The 23,075-nt window shown below is 46.5% G+C and overlaps 10 protein-coding genes across 12 annotated transcripts in view; 4 read left to right on the forward strand and 6 right to left on the reverse strand.

Moving 5' to 3' along the window:
* LOC126563457 (uncharacterized) overlaps positions 1-23,075 on the reverse strand; it is a 420,587-nt gene that overhangs the window by 252,719 nt on the left and 144,793 nt on the right. The window lies entirely within an intron of this gene.
* The window catches only part of LOC126561112 (gamma-soluble NSF attachment protein), a 487,575-nt gene that overhangs the window by 218,648 nt on the left and 245,852 nt on the right, over positions 1-23,075 (reverse strand). The window lies entirely within an intron of this gene.
* The window catches only part of LOC126565954 (EEF1A lysine methyltransferase 2), a 176,464-nt gene that overhangs the window by 149,647 nt on the left and 3,742 nt on the right, over positions 1-23,075 (forward strand). The window lies entirely within an intron of this gene.
* The window catches only part of LOC126563195 (cold shock domain-containing protein CG9705), a 186,540-nt gene that overhangs the window by 9,135 nt on the left and 154,330 nt on the right, over positions 1-23,075 (forward strand). The window lies entirely within an intron of this gene.
* LOC126562375 (arginine kinase) overlaps positions 1-23,075 on the reverse strand; it is a 310,846-nt gene that overhangs the window by 8,070 nt on the left and 279,701 nt on the right. The window lies entirely within an intron of this gene.
* Positions 2,108-3,835, reverse strand: LOC126562171 (zinc finger protein 37-like). The gene is made up of 5 exons (XM_050218605.1): positions 3,804-3,835; positions 3,610-3,736; positions 3,354-3,537; positions 2,304-3,281; positions 2,108-2,227 (listed from the first exon to the last, which is right to left on the reverse strand). Exons 1-5 carry the CDS (start codon positions 3,833-3,835, stop codon positions 2,118-2,120), a joined length of 1,431 nt encoding a protein of 476 aa, XP_050074562.1. The 3' UTR covers positions 2,108-2,117.
* On the reverse strand, positions 4,672-6,341 carry LOC126562128 (methyl farnesoate epoxidase-like). The gene is made up of 3 exons (XM_050218553.1): positions 6,226-6,341; positions 5,478-6,142; positions 4,672-5,412 (listed from the first exon to the last, which is right to left on the reverse strand). The coding sequence occupies exons 1-3, from the start codon at positions 6,311-6,313 to the stop codon at positions 4,672-4,674; spliced, it is 1,494 nt and encodes a 497-aa protein (XP_050074510.1). The 5' UTR covers positions 6,314-6,341.
* On the forward strand, positions 8,044-9,708 carry LOC126562132 (probable cytochrome P450 305a1). Its single transcript, XM_050218560.1, has 3 exons — positions 8,044-8,151; positions 8,223-8,475; positions 8,541-9,708. The coding sequence occupies exons 1-3, from the start codon at positions 8,061-8,063 to the stop codon at positions 9,706-9,708; spliced, it is 1,512 nt and encodes a 503-aa protein (XP_050074517.1). The 5' UTR covers positions 8,044-8,060.
* On the forward strand, positions 10,419-13,257 carry LOC126562095 (probable cytochrome P450 305a1). Its single transcript, XM_050218511.1, has 3 exons — positions 10,419-10,515; positions 11,764-12,013; positions 12,084-13,257. Exons 1-3 carry the CDS (start codon positions 10,428-10,430, stop codon positions 13,255-13,257), a joined length of 1,512 nt encoding a protein of 503 aa, XP_050074468.1. The 5' UTR covers positions 10,419-10,427.
* On the reverse strand, positions 14,986-21,924 carry LOC126561628 (aryl hydrocarbon receptor nuclear translocator-like protein 1). Its single transcript, XM_050217893.1, has 10 exons — positions 21,606-21,924; positions 20,043-20,261; positions 18,252-18,323; positions 17,844-18,174; positions 17,660-17,777; positions 17,318-17,503; positions 16,379-17,182; positions 16,151-16,267; positions 15,250-15,483; positions 14,986-15,170 (listed from the first exon to the last, which is right to left on the reverse strand). Exons 1-10 carry the CDS (start codon positions 21,920-21,922, stop codon positions 15,034-15,036), a joined length of 2,535 nt encoding a protein of 844 aa, XP_050073850.1. The 5' UTR covers positions 21,923-21,924; the 3' UTR covers positions 14,986-15,033.

Consider the following 23,075-nt stretch of genomic DNA (forward strand, 5'->3'; position numbering starts at 1 on the left):
CCGAGAGCGTTATTCCTGGCTTAAGTATCAACGATGGTGCCATATCCGTGTCTTCCCCATCATCGTTCGGTTTAACCAAACAGAACCGCTTCATTACACCCACAAAGAACGTAAACAGACAGGAACGGGCTAACGTTTCACCGAGACATCTACGCTTACCCTGCCCAAACGCTAACACACGCTCCGTGTGGACGAGTTGCCGCTCCTCGTTAAGGAATCGTTCCGGACGGAACGATTCCGGATCACCCCAATGCTTCGGATCCATGTGTACGTTGCGTAATCCCATAAGAACGGTCGTATCTTTCGGTACTCGATAGCCTCCAAGCGTACAATCGGTGATGGCGCGCCTCGGCCCGTTCAACGGAATAATACTAAAGAAACGATGCACTTCCAGAAGGAACGCTTCCACATACGGGAGCTTAAGACGATCCTCATAATGGGGCATCGCATCGATGGTCAGCTGTGCATCGATTTCTTCGTGCACCTTTTCCTGCACATCCGGGCGCATAAGCATCATCATGAAGGCAAGATCCAGCGTAGTGCTTGTTGTTTGCCCACCGGCGATAAAGATGTCCAGTATGATCATCGTCAGCTGCACGTCGGTGAAGTTCGTGTTGGATGTGTCCTTGCGATCACGCATTTCCTTAATGTAAGCGTAGATAAGATCGTCCACTATTTTATCCTCCGTGAAGTTTTCGTGATGCTGCTCGATCGTTGGCGTGAAGAATTCGGTCAGCTGTTTGTTGAAGCGTCGCACCAGATTGTATCCACTCCATTCGGGTGCGACGAAACGAAGCCATGGCAGTTGGTTCAGAGTACCACCGGACATGTCGAAGGCTTTCGATCGTTCCTGGAGCAGCTGAAGCAGGCGTTGCAAACGGTCATCTTCTCGCGGTACACGGGAACCCGTTACGATCGTCCACAGCACATTGATGACGCTGATCGCGAGGATTGATCCAGGCCAGATAGGTTGCTCCATACGATTTCCAAGCACTTCCAGCAGTTCGTTCAGTTCGGTTTGAATTTGGGCGTGCATTGCCTGCCGACCATAGCCGACGTGGCGCAGGTGTCGAGTAACGAAGCTTCGCTGCTCATTCCAGAATGTGCCATCCGTACAAGTGATGCCCAATCTATCCGAAACGAAAAAGGTACAATTAATACTTATAATCTTCAAAAAACATACTAAGGTTAAATACCTTGTTCCCAATGTACGCAGTCGAATGAAGAAATTGTCCGGACGGCCTTGGAACGCTTCATTGCACAGAATTTCCTTCACCGCGTCGTATTCCAATCCAACCACCACACGTTCCTGGCCAAGCTTAAGCCCAATCACGCTGCTTCGATACGATTCCGACAGTTTATCGCAAACGTTCGCTAACAATCCACCATTTTTGGCTGCCAGCTTTCGTACCAGTGGAGTGTTCCCGACGATCGGTAGCCATCGGGGTCCTGTTGAATGAAGAAAAAAGGAATATCGCATTATTAGAACATACTACACAAAAAAGAGGAACACTTTATCAAGACAATCTTACCCGGAGGATAGTTCGCAGGACGCCATAGTTCCTTCACAAGGAAAACTACCAGCAAGATCAATGCCAGTGCTGCCAGCGTTAGTGTGATCATTTTGTTCAACTCTTTTCTTACTTCGGAAATGTGTTGGAAGAACTGGTTTGAGCTCGGGATCAACTCGATGTGTGATGCAAAGGTAAGAACTCGCGAGCTTTTAAATATAACCACTATCTTTGTTCAACCATACACTTTGTTTATAGTTCGTGTGCAGCTAAGGTTCGATGTCCGCTTGCTGGAAGACGCGTGCAGGCTACTTGTGGCACGCGATGTGCTAGCTTCCCTGTTCGTTCTGTTGTTTCACATTCTCCCGCGCTTTGCTCTGCACGATGAGGCTTTCGAATCACGCGGACACGGAATCTTTATGTCTATCTATGGTTTTAACATGCAAAGAACGATTGCACCAGATCTCGCTAACAGGTTGTATGTGTCCCTAACGCTACGCCTAAAGCGTATAAAAATTCTATAGAAAAAATAAACTTAAAGCAATAATATCATCCCCATATTGGCACATTTTTTCTACCGAATCCGAAACTGCCCTTTATCTTTAGCTAGTCTAGTTTGAAAGCCTTTTTTTCGATGTGCGTCTTTAGATGGTCCATTAGACCGGTCTGGCAGTAGAAGGCTTGGAAGCACACATGACAAATATACGGTCGTTCTCCTACAAAAATAGGAAAGAAGAGGAAAATAATGCTTTATTAAGATCCTGGTATAGTTAATCGCTTGAACAAACCTACCCGTATGCACCCGTATGTGCCGCTGCAGATGATGCACATCGACGAAACTTTTCGAACAGTGATCACACGTCAGAGGTCGCTCATCCGAGTGCAACCGTGCATGATTCCTCAGATTGGAGGTACTGTTAAACCGTTTCCCACACTTATCACACACGTACGGCTTCTCACCCGTATGCACCCGCAAATGTTTCTTCAGATTACACTCCTGGTTGAAGCTTTTCGGGCACAAACTGCACTGAAACAAACCCTGCGGCCCATGTACTCGCATGTGGGACTTCAGATGTGCCTCACAGTAAAATTCCTTCTTACATTGCCCACAAGCGTACGGTTTTTCGCCCAAATGTTTCCTGATGTGGTACTTTAGATTATTTGCCTGTACGAACGTTCGATCACAGTGTGGACAGGGATGCTGCGACTCGATCCGGTGCAGGCGCATATGTTCACGCATATACTGCACCTGTTTGCCGCACACTTCGCACTGCTTCGGTGATTCGGGACGTTTCGGTTTTTTCGCTTTCGCTGCTCCCTGATTACGCTTGGGTCGTCCCCGTTTTTTGGTTTCTTCTTCAGAAAGGCTTGCGTGGTCTGTTTCTTCCTCTGGTGCTGATTCATGCCCATTCTCGAACTCATTCTCCTCGCCGAGATCCGATTCAAAGTCGCTGGATTTAGATTTTTCCTCTTCCAGAGAGGAAATGCGCGATCTTGAAGACCGCTGGAGTTCGACGGAATGTTGCGAAAGTGCGACGTCCTCTTCTTCGCCGTTATCATTGGAACTTCGATCATCAAATGAAGACCTTTTTTCACTTGATTTGCTTGTGCTTCTCTGCGCCTTTTTGAAAACCACATTCAGCCTTGCTCTACCGGATCTTCGAATTGTCCTGCTTCGAGGAGGACTTTTAACTACTCTTCTTCTTCCTCGCCGTTTTATGTGTCTTTCAGCATAGTCACTGCCGGCTTCCGAATCTTCTTCAGATTTTACTACATAATTTAAAGTAAATGTAGGTGAATTGTTATTCATTACATGAAACCATGCGACGATCAGCCACTTACCATCAATAGCCATTGGATCGACTAGGTTGCCTACATTCAGCGGATCATAATCAAGCGGTTCGGGTTCCAGCTCGGTTTTGATCACAAACTCGACCACCTTCGGTTGCGCGTTTTCGTCGTACTCATCGATCCGCCGGTGGCAGTACTCGCAGATGGGTGAAATCAAGCCACAAACTGGTGTCACCTGTGGTAAAGCATGCAGTGAAATCCAATGTAATTCTTCCACCCTAAATCCAATCCCATATCGAAACCTTACTTCCACACGGGTGCATTTGTAGATTTTGTTCAGGAGTGCCGTGTCGTCCGCATTGCAAAATATTGATTCCATCGGTCCTTCATGTTCGCCACAGATTTTACAACTTTTTTCCTTCTTCACGAAGGGGCTAGAAAGGTAGCATAGATTGCACGATAAACTGCTTGACTGCAATCGATGTTTATTCATTCATTTACCAATCAATATCTGGTTCGTTGTCAGTATCCATAAAAAAGTGGGTTTAAAAAGTGAAAATGTAAAAGTACAGTCAATTAATAGACACAAAACATTCACTGTACAAAGCACAACAAAATACAGCCGGTGCGTTTGACGTTGAGAGCAGCCAAGGTAAACACATAAAAGATGGGTCTTATCGATTTTTTATTTATTTCATAACAAGTCACTTTATAAATGTTTTGAGATTACTATATTATTATAATACTCTCAATTACACAATAATTGACAAATAGCAGTAATTTACATGATGTTTTCTACCATTAAAGTTTATTTAAATTACGAAACATCGGTACCATTTGTTGTAAACCTTGGCGTACAAACGAAAGCTGTCGTGCTGTTCTTTTCGAAGCATTCGAAGCATTTTCGCGGGAATTTGAATCACCAATTTAAAAACTATAGAAACAACGTGCTGTATCTTATACTATCCTTAAAATTGCAATTCTTTCATAAAAGTATCATAAACATAGCAGAACGGTGTAAAATGTGATTGTCGTTAAACGAACTCTCTTATATTACCTCATAATTGTTTGCGCCTTGCGTTACAGTGTTGTACATATGCTTGTAACAGCTTACAACGGCAATAACCATGATACAACACATATGTTACATATGTTTAATACATTACCAAGATTTTAAAGCTTGAAAACGCAAATTCATCATTTATAATACCATCAATGAAATCTTTAAAAAATAAAATCTCTTCAATCGATTATTTTGGCACTGTTCTGTATACCTTCCGGTACAAATATAGCTACCATCTTAACTACTATACTACTACTGATTTATTTTTAACTTTTAAAACATAGTTCATTTAAACGACTACCATCTCTACCTACACACCCGATCCGATAACCTTAGTGTGAACGGTTGAGGGGACAACGTTATACCATCGACTCCACTCAACGATGGTAGTTCCTTGTCTGCACATTCAATCGCAAAGCTGTGCAGAATCGCACTAAAAAAGAGAAATACAGCCGGCTTAGCTAGTGCTTCCCCGAGACAACGTCGTCGACCCGCTCCAAAGGGTATGAAAAGATCATGCTGCACCACACGATCTCCTTCCTCGCTGAGGAATCGCTCCGGTCGGAAAACGTTTGGATCGGTCCAATATTTCGGATCCATCTGAAGAGAGTACAGTAGCGGCAACACAATCGCATCCTTTGGTATAAGATATCCGCACAGTTCCACATCTTCCATGGCCCGATGTACTAGTCCACCCGGAACAACGGTCGCAATACGTTCTACTTCCAGTATTACGGACTCGGTGTACGGTAGCTGTGGTCGATCGTTAGCCGTTGGTAAACGGTCAGGTCCAACGACAAAATTCAGTTCCTGCTGCACCTTACGCATCACATCCGGGTGGTGCAACATGTAGAGGAACGCGAATCCAATCACACTGCTGATCGTTTCAATGCTAGCCTGAAACAGATCGAGACATACGCTGACGAGCTGCGAATCGGTGAACGAGTTGTGATGCTCCGCACGAGACATCTCCACCAAGAACGCCGAGATGAGACTGTCACGTCGATTGGGACAGTGAGGATTCTTCCTGATCGCTTCAATCGTTTCCTAAAGAGAATAATGGGTAAATTAAGCGAACTATCCAAACCAAGTACAACAATTGTTTAGCGTACCTCAAGAAACCCCCAAAGAGGCTTTAATAATCGCAACATCGGACCGTACCCGGAACTTTCCGGACATACAAACCGCAACCAAGGGAACCGGTTCAACGTTCCCCCAGACACATCGATCACATGAAACGTTTGGTGAATTGTATCTGCAAGCCAGCCCAATCGCTCGTTCTCCAGCTCGAACCGCTGACCCGCCAGCAACACCCAAAGCACATTCAGCAACGCCACATCCATGGAACCGCTCATGGGAAATGTTTCACCAGCGTTCGCCCGTTTCCGAAAGTTGTGGACCAACTCTTGCACTTCTCGCTCAATCACGCGCTGAAATTCGTTTCTGCCCATGCCGAGTTGTTTCATCGTACGAACAGCAAACTTACGCTGTATCTCCCAGTTTGGACCATCGGTCAGGGCCACTCCTAGGCGCTGACCGAATGAACGCATCCGAAAGAAGTATCCATCCGGACGGCCATCAAACTGTTCCTTTGCGTACATCGCACGGATTGCTTCACGTCCCGAGACAACGATTATCCGATCTTGCCCGAATCGAACACCAACAATCGAACCGTATTGCTGGCAGAGTTCCAGCCACATCAGATGAAAGTATTGAAGGGAACGGACTAGCTTTAGCATCACCAATCCACTACCTATAAATGGAAGCCAATGTGGGCCTTATAGGGAGGATAAGAGAGCGATTAATTGTACAGTAATTTTAACTTTAGCAGGATTCTGTCTCCGACCACCATACACTTACCGGGTGGAAACTTCTTTGGCTTACGGACGTCCCAAATACAGTACACCACCATTAACACCACGATCGCGATCAGTGCACCGTTCCACATGGCTACGCCCAAGTAACTGACCTGCTCAAACACCCACCAAGTCCAACGGGAACCACGTGACTGATGCCGGATACCGAGCGTCCCAAGCGCTTTATACCCGGTTACGCTTAGTATTGTCCATCGAACACATGACATTGTACCGTCCGTTCCTGTATTGTAATGTAAATGGTGGCCCATTCCCTGACGCAGCAGCACAAAAACATCTACGATAAAAACATTCCATGTTGGGATCTATTTTTAAGGCGACATTATAATCTAAACACAGTGAAGCGTCTTCCTTCGAGCAGGAAAAAACCTCCTGGTTGGAGCTCTTGCCACTGGCCAGATTCTGAGCGGGTGCGAGTGATGGTTGGCTTCATGCTGCTGCTCCCTATTTAGAACAAGCATCTGGCAGCTACGGTGACCGTGGAGCAGGAAGTGATGCTACGGTTGACCCAGGTTCCGGTTTCGTGCTCTAGCCGGGAGGTCGTGAGTCTTCTCCACAAACTCCGCAGGTGCAACATGTAGTTTGTTTGTTTTTCCAAACAAATCAATGTTCTAAATAACAAACATTTAATTTGCCGTTTGCTGGAAGAGTTCGTGCATGTGAGAACCACATGTGATCCGATCTATGGAAGCCGAACCGAACGGACACTGTTACGAAGGTGATCACCAGGTATGAAGAGGTTATCAAGATAGTACCGCCTTTCAGTGTTCTGTCCCGTAGTCCACGAGGGAAAACGAAGGAGGAATTTGTTTAAAGTTCATTCATAAAACTGTTCGTGGATGCTTTTGTCATAGCCCGTGGTGCAAATATCTTGATCAAGGGAGTAAGTTATTCCGAACTAAAGTTTGGCAGAAACTGGTAATTCAGCGTAACGTGTTCGAAAGAATCGGAGTCTCTGTTCTACGAGAATTGGATGGATGAGTTGTGGAAGTAAATCGCTATTAGCTTTCAATAAGCCGATTGGGCTATTTTACATACACGAAGCCTCAACACACGTGCTGTGATCCATGGTTTAGCGTTGTTACATGTTTACAACACCATTTAGGTGAAGCAACCAACAGTGATATCAATATGCAAAACATCAAGTCCGCTGCTTCAAAGTGCGTAATGTATGGCCTTCACAATCGGTTCTCGCAACAGCAATTAGCACTACTAGCTTATCTATTTTTGGTGCCAAAACCACGAGAGGGGAGCCGTTTCTAACTTCCTTGACTTTATTTCCTACATAGCTGAGCCGTGAAACCGACTGACACACGTGGTCGAAAGAATTGGATTGAGGATCAATGCGATGAAGACACAGTAATTGCTTGCCGGATTATCAGTTGACGGTGACAATCTTGTTCTAACACAGAAGAGTTCTTCTACCTTGGTACGATCCAGAAGACTCCAACAATACAAGAAGTAGTCCTGTACGGGTTACTTTGCTGACGGAGGACGCCTTTGTACTCGCCATTTTTTAACGTCCAATGCTAAGGACTATCTTTGGCGGTATGTGTGAGCAGGGTTAAAGTCGGAAGGATGCGATCGTTGGAAGAAGTTGCCTCGTATAAGGGGTCCCCGTAAGGGGAGCTTCTTTGTGTGTAGAAACAGTTTCCACGCATCGCTCAACAAGCAAACATCGAACGTGTGTGTGGTTGAACAACGATATAAGCGATATTTAAAGGCTCTTGATTCGTTGCTTTTCAATCACACTTTGAGTTGATACTGAGCTCAAGCCAGTTCTTCCAACAAATCTTTAAAGTAAGAAAACAGCTCATCACAATGATCACACTAACGCTAGCAGCACTGGCATTAATCTTGTTGGTAGTTTTCCTTGTGAAGGAACTATGGCGTCCTGCGAGCTATCCTCCAGGTAAGATTGTCTTGATAAAGTGTATCCTTTTTTGGTGGATACGGCCTAACGGATCCTAATTTTTCAAACAGGACCCCGATGGCTACCGATCGTCGGGAACACTCCACTGGTACGAAAGCTGGCAGCCAAAAATGGTGGATTGTTAGCGAACGTTTGCGATAAACTGTCGGAATCGTATCGTAGCAGCGTGATTGGGCTGAAGCTTGGCCAGGAACGTGTGGTGGTTGGACTGGGATACGACGTGGTGAAGGACATTTTCTTCAACGACGCCTTCCAGAGTAGACCCGATAATTTCTTCGTTCGACTACGTACGTTGGGAACGCGGTAAGTTCGCGAAGGATAAGACAAAGGTACTTTAATCGATTTTATAACACTCTTATGCACAACAGACTTGGCATTACCTTTACCGATGGTGCATTCTGGAATGAACAGAGAAGCTTCGTTGCACGTCATCTCCGGGAGGCCGGTTTTGGGCGTGATAAAATGCACGCCCAAATTCAAACCGAACTGAACGAACTGCTGGAAGTGCTTGGAAATCGGATGGAGCAACCTATCTGGCCTGGATCGATCCTCGCGATCAGCGTCATCAATGTGCTGTGGACGATCGTAACGGGTTCCCGTGTACCGCGAGAAGATGACCGTTTGCAACGCCTGCTTCAGCTGCTCCAGGAACGATCGAAAGCCTTCGACATGTCCGGTGGTACTCTGAACCAACTGCCATGGCTTCGTTTCGTCGCACCCGAATGGAGTGGATACAATCTGGTGCGACGCTTCAACAAACAGCTGACCGAATTCTTCACGCCAACGATCGAGCAGCATCACGAAAACTTCACGGAGGATAAAGTAGTGGACGATCTTATCTACGCGTACATTAAGAAAATTCGCGATCGTAAAGGCACATCCAACGCGAACTTTACCGATGTGCAGCTGACGATGATCATTATTGATCTTTTCATAGCCGGAGGTCACACGACAAGTACTACGCTGGATCTTGCCTTCATGATGATGCTCGTTCGTCCAGATATACAGATGAAAATTCACGAAGAAATCGATGCACAGCTGGGACACGATACCGTTCCTCACTATGAGCATCATCATAAGATGCCTTATGTGGAAGCCTTCCTGTTGGAGGTTCATCGTTTCTTTAGCATTTCTCCTGTGAGTGGACCAAGGCGTGCTATAAAGGATTGTACGCTTGGAGGCTACCGGATACCGAAAAACACGACAGTTCTCTACGGTTTACGCAACGTACACATGGACCCGAAGCATTGGGGTGATCCGGAAGTGTTCCGTCCGGAACGATTCCTTAACGAGGAGAATCGAATCATCAACACGGAACGTTTAATTTCGTTCGGACAGGGCAAGCGTAGATGTCTCGGTGAAACGTTAGCCCGTTCCTGTCTGTTTACGATCTTCGTAGGGGTGATGCAACGGTTCTGGCTGCAAAGGCCGAAGGATGATGGGGAAGACACGGATATGGCACCATCGTTAACACTTAAGCCAGGGATAACGCTCTCGGCAAAGCCTTACAATGTGGTGTTTAGGCCGCGAAAGTAAGAATTAAGTCTCATCAACTTACTTCAAGCTACAACCCTGACCGTCGATAGGAAGTTTCTAGCGACTCGTTCAGTCGTGCAAAACTATGGGTATCACAGCGGACATAAGCAGTCTCGCTTTCGGATGTTGTGTGCCTGTTTGTCCCATCAATGTAACGAAACTGACTGATTGTAAGAGCAGGTTTAGTCTCAAGTCTCAGGTAGAATTTTAAGGCAATCACAGTCCCTTATCGATCTGATAAGCATATGCACATAGAAACACATGCTGTGCCCATGGTGCCGGATCGGAGGCTACGCATATAGTATGCAACGGCACGATCGGACCAGATCCCTTCAGTCCGTCGCGTGCTCTCGGGAAGTGCGGTTCGTTTTGGGAAGTTGGCAGTAGCAGCAGGCCCTAGAGCACCGCACAGTTGCGTCAACTTTTGCAATACACGCATGGTGGAGGTGTTGGTTAAGGGCAAACCGGAAGATAGACTACCAATCTGGTTCTAGTGCAGTGAATAGCTTCCCATCTTTCTTACACTCGATACTCCAGAACAAGCATCCTCGGTATCGCGCTCTGTATGGAATAAATTAAATAAAGTCAATTGGAACCAAACTCGGGACACGGGCATTCGCTTGCACCGCGTTATGCAATCGCAGTCTTTGCCCTCCGCTAGCTGCAGTGATCAACGTGCGAGGTGTGTCGTATCGCTATAGTGCTCACAGTGCGTCAGAATGTTCACCATCCTGCTCGGCTTGACGGTGGCATTGTTGTTGGCTTATCTCATCAATGAATTTCGACGACCGACCAACTATCCACCGGGTAAGTAGACGACGACGACGACAACACCGTCGGCGACGTTCTCACGGCGTTTGCTACTTCCGCCATCAAACAAAAGCTGATCCGTCACGAGCTGCCACAAACTCGTTAGACAGCGACACGAGCCGTTTTAAGCCATGACGTGACGTGATAAGGGAACAGCTTGGGGAAACGTTATCCCTTACAGGCGTGGGAATAGTTTCGGACCCGTCTTATCAGTACCGCGCGAGCCAACGACGGCTCTCGGGTGCCCGTTGTTGGGTCGGCTTCTTCTTCCGGATTCGCCTGCGTCTGCACTTTCATTATTTATAGCCTGCAGCAGACGAACGAATGCGGTCCGTTGGCAGAAAGCAAAACAAAACCATGCTGCATTTTTTTCCGTGTCGGGTGTGCGTTTGTATTTTGGTAGCTGTGTGAGACTCTCCTTCCCCAAAACAGCTGATGCAGTAGTGTAATGTGATCGTCAATCGGGGAAGCATTGCAGATGATGTAGTGTGAGTGCAGTGCAACTTATAATTTTTTTTTAGAGGCTAACCCACGTGCCGTTATGAAGTGATGTTTGAGAACCAGACATTTTGCACTGCTTGGGGACCATCTTTTGAACATTTTTGCTTCGCGATCAATTATGACTTGATCAGGCAGTCGTAGATCTTCGTATAATCCCAGAATTATAGCTAAAAATACGTTTAAGTTGTCATATGCCGGACTAAGTGCCTTAACCTTAAATTAAGTGCTCAAGGATCAAGTTGGACACTCCAAGAGAACATGTTTGTAACGACCTACACATTCCCTCCGGTCATCGAATGGCTTACTAGACTTGTTGATATCTCGTATTTGGATAGTCAGTCCGTCATCCCCGGTTCTGACTTCTGAAGATCGGGCCCGCTATCACCTCTACCACCGGAGCACCCTGAACAGAACATGTTTAAGTATCAACAGTTGAATTTGTGTGGAAACAAAACGTCTTTGTATGCCTTGTTTTTGACGAACCCCTCTTCGAGGAAGTCCTATCGACGAGGCCTCTTCGACGAGAACATTTCTTCAAGGATTCTCTCGTTGCTTCTCGTATATTGCCCAATACTGTTTATATGATTTAGCTTTCATGGAATGCTTAACTGGGGAGTCCATCCACGAGGCCAATTTGATGAAGCCTTCTTTGTTTGCAAAGAATGGCGGCAGAAAGGTCCTAAATTCTCTTCAGTCTGTGGCCTATTTTAAATTTGTGCTATTTCTTTATTCTCTCTCCTGCAGGCCCATCATGGCTCCCGGTGGTAGGAAATACACCGTACATACGCAAGCTTGCCCGCCAGTACGGTGGTCAGCATAAAGTGTTCGAGCTATTAGGCAAAATCTATCGCAGCAATGTAATTGGGTTGAAGCTGGGTCGGGAGTATGTGGTCGTTGCGCTCAACTATCCTGCCGTTAACGAAGTACACCGGAACGATGTCTTTGCTGGACGGCCCAATAACTTCTTCATTCGCTTGCGCACGATGGGCACAAGGTGAGCGAGGTCAAGCTGCTGCTATAGGGCATAGTATCCATTCGGTGTTTCCTTTCTTACTCTTCTTCAGACTCGGAGTAACCTGCACGGATGGACCGTTCTGGGTGGAGCACCGTAACTTCGTTACACGCCATCTGCGCCAGGTCGGTTACGGGCGGCAGCCGATGCAGTTGCAGATACAGAACGAACTGAACGAGCTGGTTGACGTGATTCGTGAGCGGGACGGACAACCGATCTGGCCTGGCAGTATCCTTTCCACCAGTGTCATCAACGTGCTGTGGACGTTTGTGACTGGAACGCGCATACCGCGCGAGGATGATCGACTGCAGCGATTGCTCCGTTTGCTACAGGATCGTTCGAAGGCTTTCGATATGTCCGGTGGTGTGTTGAGTCAGTTGCCGTGGCTTCGATTCATTGCACCGGAATGGAGTGGATACAACCTGTTGCGGCGGTTCAATCTGGAGCTAAACGAATTCTTTGCCCCAACAATTGCTGCCCATCATCGACACTTTAGCGAGGACAAAGCTAACGATGATCTGATTTACGGTTACATTAAGGAGATGCACGATCGTCAGGATGATCCCGATACGACTTTTACCGATCGGCAGCTTACGATGATTATACTGGATATATTCATCGCAGGTGGACAAACGACAAGCACAACGCTCGATCTTGCCTTCATGATGATGATCCTGCGGCCAGATATTCAGGCCCGCATTCGCAAGGAAATCGACGAAACGCTACGGCCCGATGAGCTGCCTCAGCAAACCGATCGATCACAGCTACCGTACACCGATGCCTTTCTGCTCGAAGTTCAACGATTCTTCCACATCGTACCGGTTAGTGGACCGCGGCGCACACTGTCCGACTGTACGTTGGGAGGCTATCGGGTGCCGAAGAACACCACCGTACTTATTGGCCTACGTACCGTGCACATGGATCCGGACTATTGGGGCGATCCGGAAGTGTTTCGGCCGGAACGATTCCTCGAGCCTGGAAAGGATGCGACCGGCAAGGCACATCTGCACACCGATCGGTTAATGTTTTTCGGGATTGGCAAACGGCGCTGTTTGGGCGAGGTGCTAGCGAAGGCTTGTTTGTTCACGTTTTTCGTTGGAGTGATGCAAAAGTTTGAGCTACTTAAGCCAGTGGAAGCGAATCCGGCGATGGAACCATCGATCGTGCTGCGACCGGGTATTACGCTCTCGCCGCAACCGTACGAAGTGGTGTTTCGCCCACGATAGTAGTGAATTTGCGGGAGGAAAAGGCTAAATTTTAGTTGTTTAGAGATAGAAAACGAAAGTAAGTCAAATTGTTTCTTAAATTTAGTAACAGCCACCATTGATGTATCATCGTTACAGAATTAGACATTCAAATTACAGTGCCATACTTTTAAAAGCCAAAGAGGTGTTCAATATCTACATATATATAAAAGAAACAACCCCGAACCGAACTTCGTCTTCGTCGTAACTTAGCAACAGCAAGCGCAGCGACCGAAGAAAGGAAGGAGAGAAAGGCGGGTGTACATCTCTCCAACGAGCACTAGATTGCTCGAAAATTAGAAGATTATATTTAAATGCTCATACGGGAAGGATGCGCTACTCTATTGCTAAAAGTAATCGTTGATTTTCCACGGGAATGCTTTGGTTTTTCTGCAATAACTGGGCGGAAAAAGAAAGGATCAGGGTTGGCCTATTCTCAAGAGAGGTGAACGGCCCAAAGACGCATCTAACGGTATGCTTTTCATTTCGATCGGACCAATAATGAGCGAGTTATCGCCGATTTTCCAGTGTTTTCCTCAATAACTGGGCGGGGAGCGGAGGGATTGCGTTGAGGTGTTCAGCAAAAAGCTGCGCGGCTTCAAGACGCATCTAACGGTATGCCGGTTGCTAGGATCGGACCAAGAGTGAACGAGTTATCGTTGATTTTCCACGGGAATGCTGTTGTTTTCCTCAATAACTGGGCGGGGGGTGGAGGAATCTGGTAGGGGTGTTCGGCAAAAACATGCGCGGCCTCAAGACGCATCCAACGGTATGCCGGACGCCAGGACCAGACCAAAACTGAGCGAGTTATCGTCGATTTTCCAATGTTTTCCTCAATAACTGGGCGGGGGGTGGAGGGATCGCGTTGAGGTGTTGAGCAAAAAGATGTGCGGCTTCAAGACGCATCCAACGGTATGCCGGATGCCAGGATCAGATCAAGAATGAGCAAGTTATCGTCGATTTTCCAGAGTTTTCCTCAATAACTCAATAACTTTGAATTTGGAATATTTTGGCCGTCCCGAGCTACCTCCTCAAATGTATGTTCTCCTGTTACTACCAGTCGCTCCTGGTCGGATTTTTGTGCCAAAACTGATCGGATTTCGATGCGGAAAAATTTGAGCAGGACCCCGATCCCTCCACCTTCCGCTCAGTTATTGAGAAAAACAACAGCATTCCCATGGAAAATCGACTATAACTCAGTCATTCTTAGCCCGATCCTGGTGTCCTGCATACCGTTGGATACGTCTTGGAGCCGCGCATCTTTTTGCGCGACACCTCAACGCGATCATTCCACCCCCCGCCCAGTAGTTATGGTGATAATTTATGATAATCACAGAGCATTCTTTCCATAAAAAAATAAAAATTAAATTAAACGATCGTGTTGCCTCGTCGTTTGTATATAAGTTTGTTGGTTTTTTTCACTATTAGCTTCATATTACACCACATTGTAACGCCCATCACAGTGCACCTTAGGAATCAATTTCCGGCTTAAGTCTATCGCATATTCTTTACACTGTCCAGCATTCTTCACGTGCTTACTTTGGTAGCATTTGTTTCTGCCCTGTTTTCCTCACCATCTCTTGTAGCTTAATGCAGGTAAATGCCGTTGAAATAACAGTTTTGTACAGTTTTGCATGGCGGCAATTGTGGTATCCGCCGAATTTTGGTAACTTTCGGTTCCACAAACGTACGGCTTGCGGTACGTTCGAAATGATCACGATCATAGCCTTGATGATAGAATGTACATGCGTCTCCCGCTTACGGTAGTGGCCAGGGCAGGCCGGAAAAATCGACCGGCCCACCGAGCCCAGCATCTGCCTCCAGCAGACTCATGATCACTGCCATCGCTGCCTCATCGTTGCCATCCGTGCTGCTGGCTTGCGTTTGTGAGACATCTAAAATTAAACCCATTTTGGGATATTATTTGTATACTATACCGAACCGTTTTATAACACCATTTCTTCCTAGCCTTACCATGCTCGGGGCTGATGATGGCGTTCGTCTGCACATGGCTGTAACCGGGCAGCGTACCATTGATGCGTGTCGTTACCGCGGGTGGGACGACGGCAATCGAGGAAGGCGATACACCGGTGGAGGTGACCATGCTGTGCTCGCCGGAAGTGATTGCATCGTTGGAATGGTTCGCGTCGGACAGTGCCGAACTGAAGGAGGGCTGCATTGTCGGTTCGTTGGGATTGGGGCTGCTTTCTGCAGAGTTATCAACAAACAAACAAATGATGATTAATTTATGTCAGATGAAAAGTGATGGCATAGAGCATCCACCCTTTGAAAGACCGATAATCGTTTGTCTTGATCAAGTTAATCACATTAATTGTTGGAAGTGTATCTAGCGGACTAGATTTCACTAAAAAAAATAGGAATAAATCTATAGTAGAAGAAAAATGTTCTTGACGACCGTTCTAGAGAGCAGAAAAAATTGTAGAGACAAATCGTAGGCCCATTTACTTTATCTTTACGCTCAAATGAACTAACCTAGGCAAAGGATTGAGGGTAAAGTTAAGATTTTAAGCTCGGCGAAATAAAACCACATGGAGTTGTATGACAAAGCTTGAAAGCGGTGGGATTAAACCTCTCACTAAGATTTGTTGGCGTGTTGAAGTTACGTTTGTATTCTCACAGCAAATTTCCGAAGATGGGCCATATTTATGTACAAAATAGCTGCCAGAGGTTCACGATTTCATTAGAAAGATTTATGTGAAACATTCGGGCACATAAATACAAGTCTACACGAAGAGGATTGTGACAAATAAGCCTGTCTCTCCTCCCAATAACTTAAGGTGTTCGTACTTCAATCACAGTCCGAAAATTAAGCTACTTCATTAACGTTTCTGCAAACAAAGCAACCATGCCTTACCCGAGGAAGAATCTCCCACCCGTCGCTGATGGTCCAACACCTGTTCCGCTATCTGGCGCCCTATTTTACCCGCCTCCACGTGCGAATTGATCATACGCTGTATCTCACGTCCATTCGCTAGGTACGCGCCGAAACCAAACCAAAAATACAAAAACGTATTAAAATTCGCCCACCGACACACCCGGTCTAGCAGGTTCGCTTCAATAGTGCCACACCCACCATACTTACTGTGGTTGAAGAACTCGTATCCTACGCCCGGTTGCCCTCCGGTTCCCGATCCGGGCTCACCCGTCCCATCACCTAGCTCGCCCATTCCATACCCACCAGCTCGGGTCGTCCCACTGTCGCCCAACTCCGACAGGATAACGTTGTTCTTCGCGATCAGATACTCGATCTCCTTCGTCCACGGGTTGCGAAACGATTTCCATTCACTTTGAAGCCTCACAAATCCGGTCTCCTTCGTTCGCAACCGATAAACGGACGTGGTAACGCACTGTGTGCCCTGGAGAGCGGCCTTATGCGATTCGGCCAGTGCTGGAATGTCCTCGTGATGGTAGTATTCGTACATGCTCGTACCGAGCAGCTCCTGGGGCAAGAATCCAAGCACGAGTGTAGCCCGCTGATCAACGAACAGGAACTTGCCGTCCATGGCGTGCCGTGAGATGAACTGCACGTTGCGCAGGTTGGGAATGTTGTTGCGATTAAGCGACTTCCCGCTACCATTGCTTGGTGTCGCTGCCGGATTTCCATTGCTGGATGACCCCGTATTGCCACCGCTCGTGCCTGCTCCTGTGCCCGAGTTGGAATTCTGCCCATTTCGTGACCGTCCGTTGGCACTGCTCGGAGTGTGCAGACCGTTTGTAGTCAAGCTGCAGCTTTGGTTGAGATTAGGCTGTACCCGGCCAACGGCGACCAGACAGGACAGATTGCACGAGTCTCCCTCGCCGTCCGTTTCGTTCTCCTCCAGCCCAATCTTCGCCGGGGCCCACGATTTCAGATAACCGGTGCATTGTATCACGGAATACTTCTTATCTGAAATGACCACGGAACAGCGACACGGATAAGACGATCGTGCTTTCGTGAGCTAAGCTATGCTACCACCACCATCATGCCACTCACACTCTCGAGGAATCCTTGTACCTTGTACCGTTTACGGGAGAAACTCACCGGAATTTACTTGCTTTTTGCGCCGATGGCACACATTGCTCACGCTGGACACACTGTTCGGTTGATCCGCTTCCTCCTTTACCTGGACGTTCGCTTTGCACTTCATTCGGCAGAAGAAGGAACGCCGAGCGCCGGGACAGAGCCGTGTCACACCTTGCGGTACATCGGTTTTGACTGGTAGCATAGCTGTTTGCGATGGTAAAGAAGTGGGCATACAGAAAATGAAGTCATTTCCGAACCAAAACGCCTAATTGTATGCAATCGTTTGTCAAATGGAAATCGAAGTGTGCTTATATTGCATACTTTTAGGCGTCAAGCATAAAGCGAATGATTTTCACGTACTTTTCGCATCGATTAAACGTTCCCGGGGACTTAAGTCGGACGATGATAGCTGCTCCTTCACTTTGGCCACATCCTTCGGGTGTAGTATGTCGAACCAGCTCTGTCCTAGGAGATCCCCCTATTGAATATCATTGAACCGCGTGTAGTAATTGTTCTAACTTCTATCCAAATCGTCCCACCATACCTGGGAATAGTTCAGTATGTGCGAAACCGACTCCGACACATAAAGTATCCGACCCCGGTCACAGCCAACCACAAACAGAAAACCTTCTGCAGCTTGCAGTATTAACATCTTCAGCTCCTGATCGGACAGAAAGGCCGGCTTGTAGTGACCCTCTGTGTACGAATGTACGGCGCCCCGGATCGTTTTCAGATGCTGCACGGCCATCCGCAGAACCGTCAGTTTGTCTAGCTTGCGGGACATTGCATGGCACATCGGTATCATGGCGGACAGTTCTGTAATGTAGGTGTTCATTTTGTCCCGCCGCCGCTTTTCGATCTCGCTGTGGTTTTGCCTGTGGAGGAAGGCAAGTAAAAGAAGCGAAGGTTAATGTAAGCTCGTCTAGGCAGAGATGATTTGTCAAAAACTTACTTTTTGCTCTCATCGGTCGTCCTGACGGATTTTGAATCATCACAGGTATCATCTTCAATGTCGCTCGTATCACTTTGGTAACATGGAACGAGAGAAATTGTGGGAGAAAAATCATAGAAATCGTTCATTCGATTTGAACGTTTGGTAATAATTTGAGGATAAATAATCAATCTACTAGGCCTTCAATCCTGAAGGCGTATTATTTAAGGCTCCTTATGGACCATTTTATTGGAGAATGACTGACGTAGTAACGAGGAGCCTCTAATAAATACTATTTAAATTAAAATACCCACGAAATGAAATGAATTTCTAGCATCAAAAGCTCCAGAAATGTTAACAGAATACTATAGAAACCTTTATCTTATTGGACTTCAAAGGAAGGATTTTCACCGTTGACGTCAACTGCCAAAAATACTACAGAATTTCAGCATTGCTGTGCAAGAATCGGTATAATAAAAATGGTTAATTAAGACATGTTTAAATGTAGCACAAATAAATATTGCTTACAATCGATGTTCCCCGAATCAATTCTTCAACCGGTGTTAAAAGCCTATGCGTAGAAGTTGGATACAACGGTAAATTAACGATCCTTTGATGTTGTAAATTTAAAACGCTACCGACAAAAAAACAACCCTTTACGTTAAAGATGTAAAAACCATTTTAAGCGGTACGTTTATCGTACCGGCAACAACAAAACGTGCCCCAATTTAGACGAAGCTTCCGATCATTATACTCATCACCTGACGCGGAATCGACTCCGGTCCGGACCCATTACAACGCCACGTCAAATGATGATTATTTTCCATTTAACGGTGTGATTTTTTCCCCCCAGGTAAAGCTACAAACAGCAGCACCGAAGAACTAAGACGCTACAAACGTATCACACGACCGCGCGAATCCTTACGACTGTCCCGGTGGATACTGGGCGACATCGTAAATTACATTACGTCAGCACACAACAACAGCAAAAAAAGCCCATCACAATGCCAACCTTTCCCGGGGGCAAGAGGCTTGAAGTTTCTGCTACTTCCGTGGCTTCATTTGTCGCGGCGGTGGCCGTGCCGGTTTGAGGTTTCCGTGAAAAATTAACACCCAAAAAGTTTTGCCCTTGCCTTGCAGCGAATAAATCCAGCGACAAAAAAAAAAACCTAAGCGTTCGGTAGATGATTTTACATAATTATTAAATTAGCGCAAGAGCTGTTGGCAGTCGATGGCATCATCGTGGGTGCGTAGAGAGCAACGCCCATCAACCCGACGGTAGATGGGAATCACCTTCGGGGAAGGTGATTGTGTAATGCGATGTGCTTCACCGTTTTCCCCAGAACAAAGATCTTTGTTCCGTCGAAGAAAACTGCGGAGTTTGGGTGGTGCAAACGGGAACGGGATCCCTTAACTCATTTCAGGTCGGACTCTTTCTCAAGTGTGTTTCTGTTTGCAGCTAAATTAACATCAAACGAACGTCACCTTGGTTGGTGTTGCTTGAATTTCGCAAACCCTTACAACTCCTGACTTCTTGCTAAGGAAATACAAAAAACTTACAACCAGAACTTTGTTTGTGTGGCCTTTTCTTCAACAGCAAAAACTGAGTCGTGTTTGAAGATGCAGTCGTAAGATTTCATCTCACCACAAGCGCCTGTTCGGTTTGCAACAGTTCTAACTCGGCTGACGCACACACGTACTGACCTCTAGCGCGGGAAAAGGTTAACAACATGTGTATCGGCTTACACAACACCCCAAAAGGCACCCTCCCCACCCCCACTCGAAGGAAACAACAGTCGAAGAAAAACTTACTTGAAGGAAAACTTTCGCTTCCGTGCGCCACCGGAAGCGTGCTGGTGATCGTGGTGCGAATGTCCATGGTCGGAAAGATGCAGATGATGGTTGCCGCTTCCGGCCGCCGAAAGGGTGCTCAGATTGCTCACCGCAGACATTGTGCCGGCCAGCGACGGATCCACCAGGAGGGACGCATCCGGGCCACCGGTCATGTGCTCGGTCGGTACCGCACTAACACTGGGGGAAAGTAGAAACGAAAGAGAGGGAAAAAGTAGGACGTGTTTAGAAAATATTTTATATAATAGAAATATAAGAAATTGTGCAATAACAAACAGTCACAAGCAAAGAGACAAACATTCTTTATAAAATGGCTAATATATAAAATGGTGTAAATCTTAAAATAAAACTCAAAATAATAAATGTAAAAGGAAGCTTTCTCGTTAAATGATATGTTCGACACATAATGACCCCTAGAGCTACTGGAGTCTTCTTCTTGGCTTAACGACTACAAGCAATGTGCTAGACTAGCTGATACCGCTCAGTAGCATAATCAATCCACACTTCGGGGAAACTCAGGAGTCAAACATCTTGCATCTTTATTCAAAATAACTGTCACGACGATCGAAGTTGGGACTTCATTTTCTTGGTTTAACGACCCGCTAATTAGTGCTTACTATTGAACCATCGAATGCTACACACACAGGATAGTCAGACTAGTCCTCGCTATGGGGTCCGGAGACATGGATTCTGTTTAAATCTGACACATTCCTCTTAGCCTCTTTAGAGAGGAAAATGGAAGGATTTTGGCAATAAAACACGCTAGGTTCTGGTGGACTAGTAATATTATATTACCGATGGTTGACTGTCGAGGTGACCCGGTGGTGTAGACGACAACGTCGCCGTTCTTCAAACGGCAGGACCGGGGTTCAAATCCCATCCGAACCGTCCCCCCGTAGAGTGAAGCGACTAACCAACTACGTGGTATCGGCAATCTAGTAAGCCATTTCGATGGCCGGCATGACCTTAGAGGTCGTTAAGCCAAGAAGAAGAAGATGGTTGACTGTAAAGGTCTGTCAGGCCGTTTATACGTACAGAGGAGGCGTGAAAAAGGAAGCTTCTACCAGAAAAGTTGGGGTTTTACCTGGGTAGAAGGGCATGGTTTAAAAAGATTATCACCCCATCTAGTGTGGACGATCGGTGGTGCCTTAGTCTGGGTTATAATGAATATGTTTGCATTTTTCCATCTTTTTCTAGGCTTTGGCAATCAGTAACTACAACGTATTAGGACACGGAATAATTAAATAGGGTCGGTCCATGATTTCCTTCTCAATTTCTACTGCTGTGGAATGCTGGGACACCGAACATTTGGATAAAACCCCCTTCAACGTATTTGATTTTTGTTTAATGTCTCAACGAAGCGAACTTAGCCATGCTTCAGTTCCTATTAATAATCCTGTCCCTAATTCGGATTTTTACACATTTCTACTAAAAAATCACTACCGGTAAAGCGAACGAAACTAGCACAACGTACAGCAAACACTCAACAGCGAGCAACAGACGAACAAACGACCATATATTTACTTGGACGGCGAATGTGTTGCTGCTCCAAGCTCATAGAAAACGTTATGATGGTGATAGTTCTGCAGCAGTCCACCGGTTGTAATGACCGGATTTGGCACCTCAATCTGGTCCCCGTTGGCGACCGGTAGATTGCGATGAACGGACGACTGTTGTTGCTGTTGTTGTTGGGCGGACGATGAGTTCGTGACCGTTACGCCCAGTTCGGTTAGCTGGTGTGGTTTTAGCTCATCCAGTGCCAGGAACTCGCGTTCCTCGTCCGGCACCTGCAGCACACGATTGTAAGGTAGATCCTGGAGCGAGAAGTTGCGCGCAACCATGATGCTGCCTGATGCCACTCTCACACTCTCACATTGTACAATGCCGTCGCCTCAACTTAAACGGCCTCACTAAACCCGTCGGGTGATGATTGCCTGCATTGCCACGGGAAACTACACCCACGATTCTATTCTATTTCACCGGTACAGGACTGTTAAAATGTGCTTAAAAGCTGCATAAAAGCTGATTAATAGTACTAAAACACTAAAGCTAAAATTACTCCTGGAAACTGTTTTAAGGTAGCAAAACGTACCACAACGTCAATTGTTACATAATTTGCACTATCTTTCTGGCGCACATCTTTTCTTACACACTATGTAAACAATCATCGTACGACGACGATGATTATTGGCATTACAAATAGCCCTTCAAGCTAGTTCGAATGGTACACCGCACAGGCAGGAAATAATTGTAGAACACCATCAACCAATCACGATTTACTTGAAGTACGAGACAGCACGGTGTAGAATGATTCAATTCAAACAACACAATTTTGCACAACAATCCCAGAGTCGTACCAAACCATCCTTCAAGCTACGAAAGGAAGACCGTGACGTAATCACCTTCGGTCACCGGTCGGCTAAACCTGCACTTGGCCACGGCTATTGTCACCATTCGTTCTAATAGTATTATTCCGGGAATGATCTGCGCCCGGCGGCTTCTAATTAGATTATGCAACGGTGGCACATAGCCACCGGGGACGTTCTATTTTGTGGCACACTTGAAACCAACTACGCGCTCACTGTCACTTAATTGAGCGATTTCGGTATCTTCCTATGAGTACTACCGAAAAAGAAACACATTTTCATTGATTACCTTAATTTAAACAAAACACACTCGCGCGGGTGACTTCAACCGAACCGTGGCAACGAACCCGGTCCAATTTCTACTATTAACCCGAGCACACACAAAAACGGCTCCTTCCGGGCGGACTGTCAGCGTACGTTTAGGGCGGACCGAAGACCATCGCAGCCAATTTATAAGCTCCGTGGAATTCCTCTGCTCGGGCTCCCGAAGCCACGAGTTGGCGTTCGTGTACGCGCGGCGTTCGGTTTGGGGAGGTTGTTTTTCTTGCTTTGTAAGTCAAATCCTGCCGGTTGGTCCCGTTCGCTTGGGGCAGCAGCTGGAATCAACCAGAATATTTATGGAAAGTGT

This window comes from Anopheles maculipalpis, chromosome 3RL, assembly GCF_943734695.1.
Source record: "Anopheles maculipalpis chromosome 3RL, idAnoMacuDA_375_x, whole genome shotgun sequence".
Classification (NCBI taxonomy): Eukaryota; Metazoa; Arthropoda; class Insecta; order Diptera; family Culicidae; genus Anopheles; species Anopheles maculipalpis.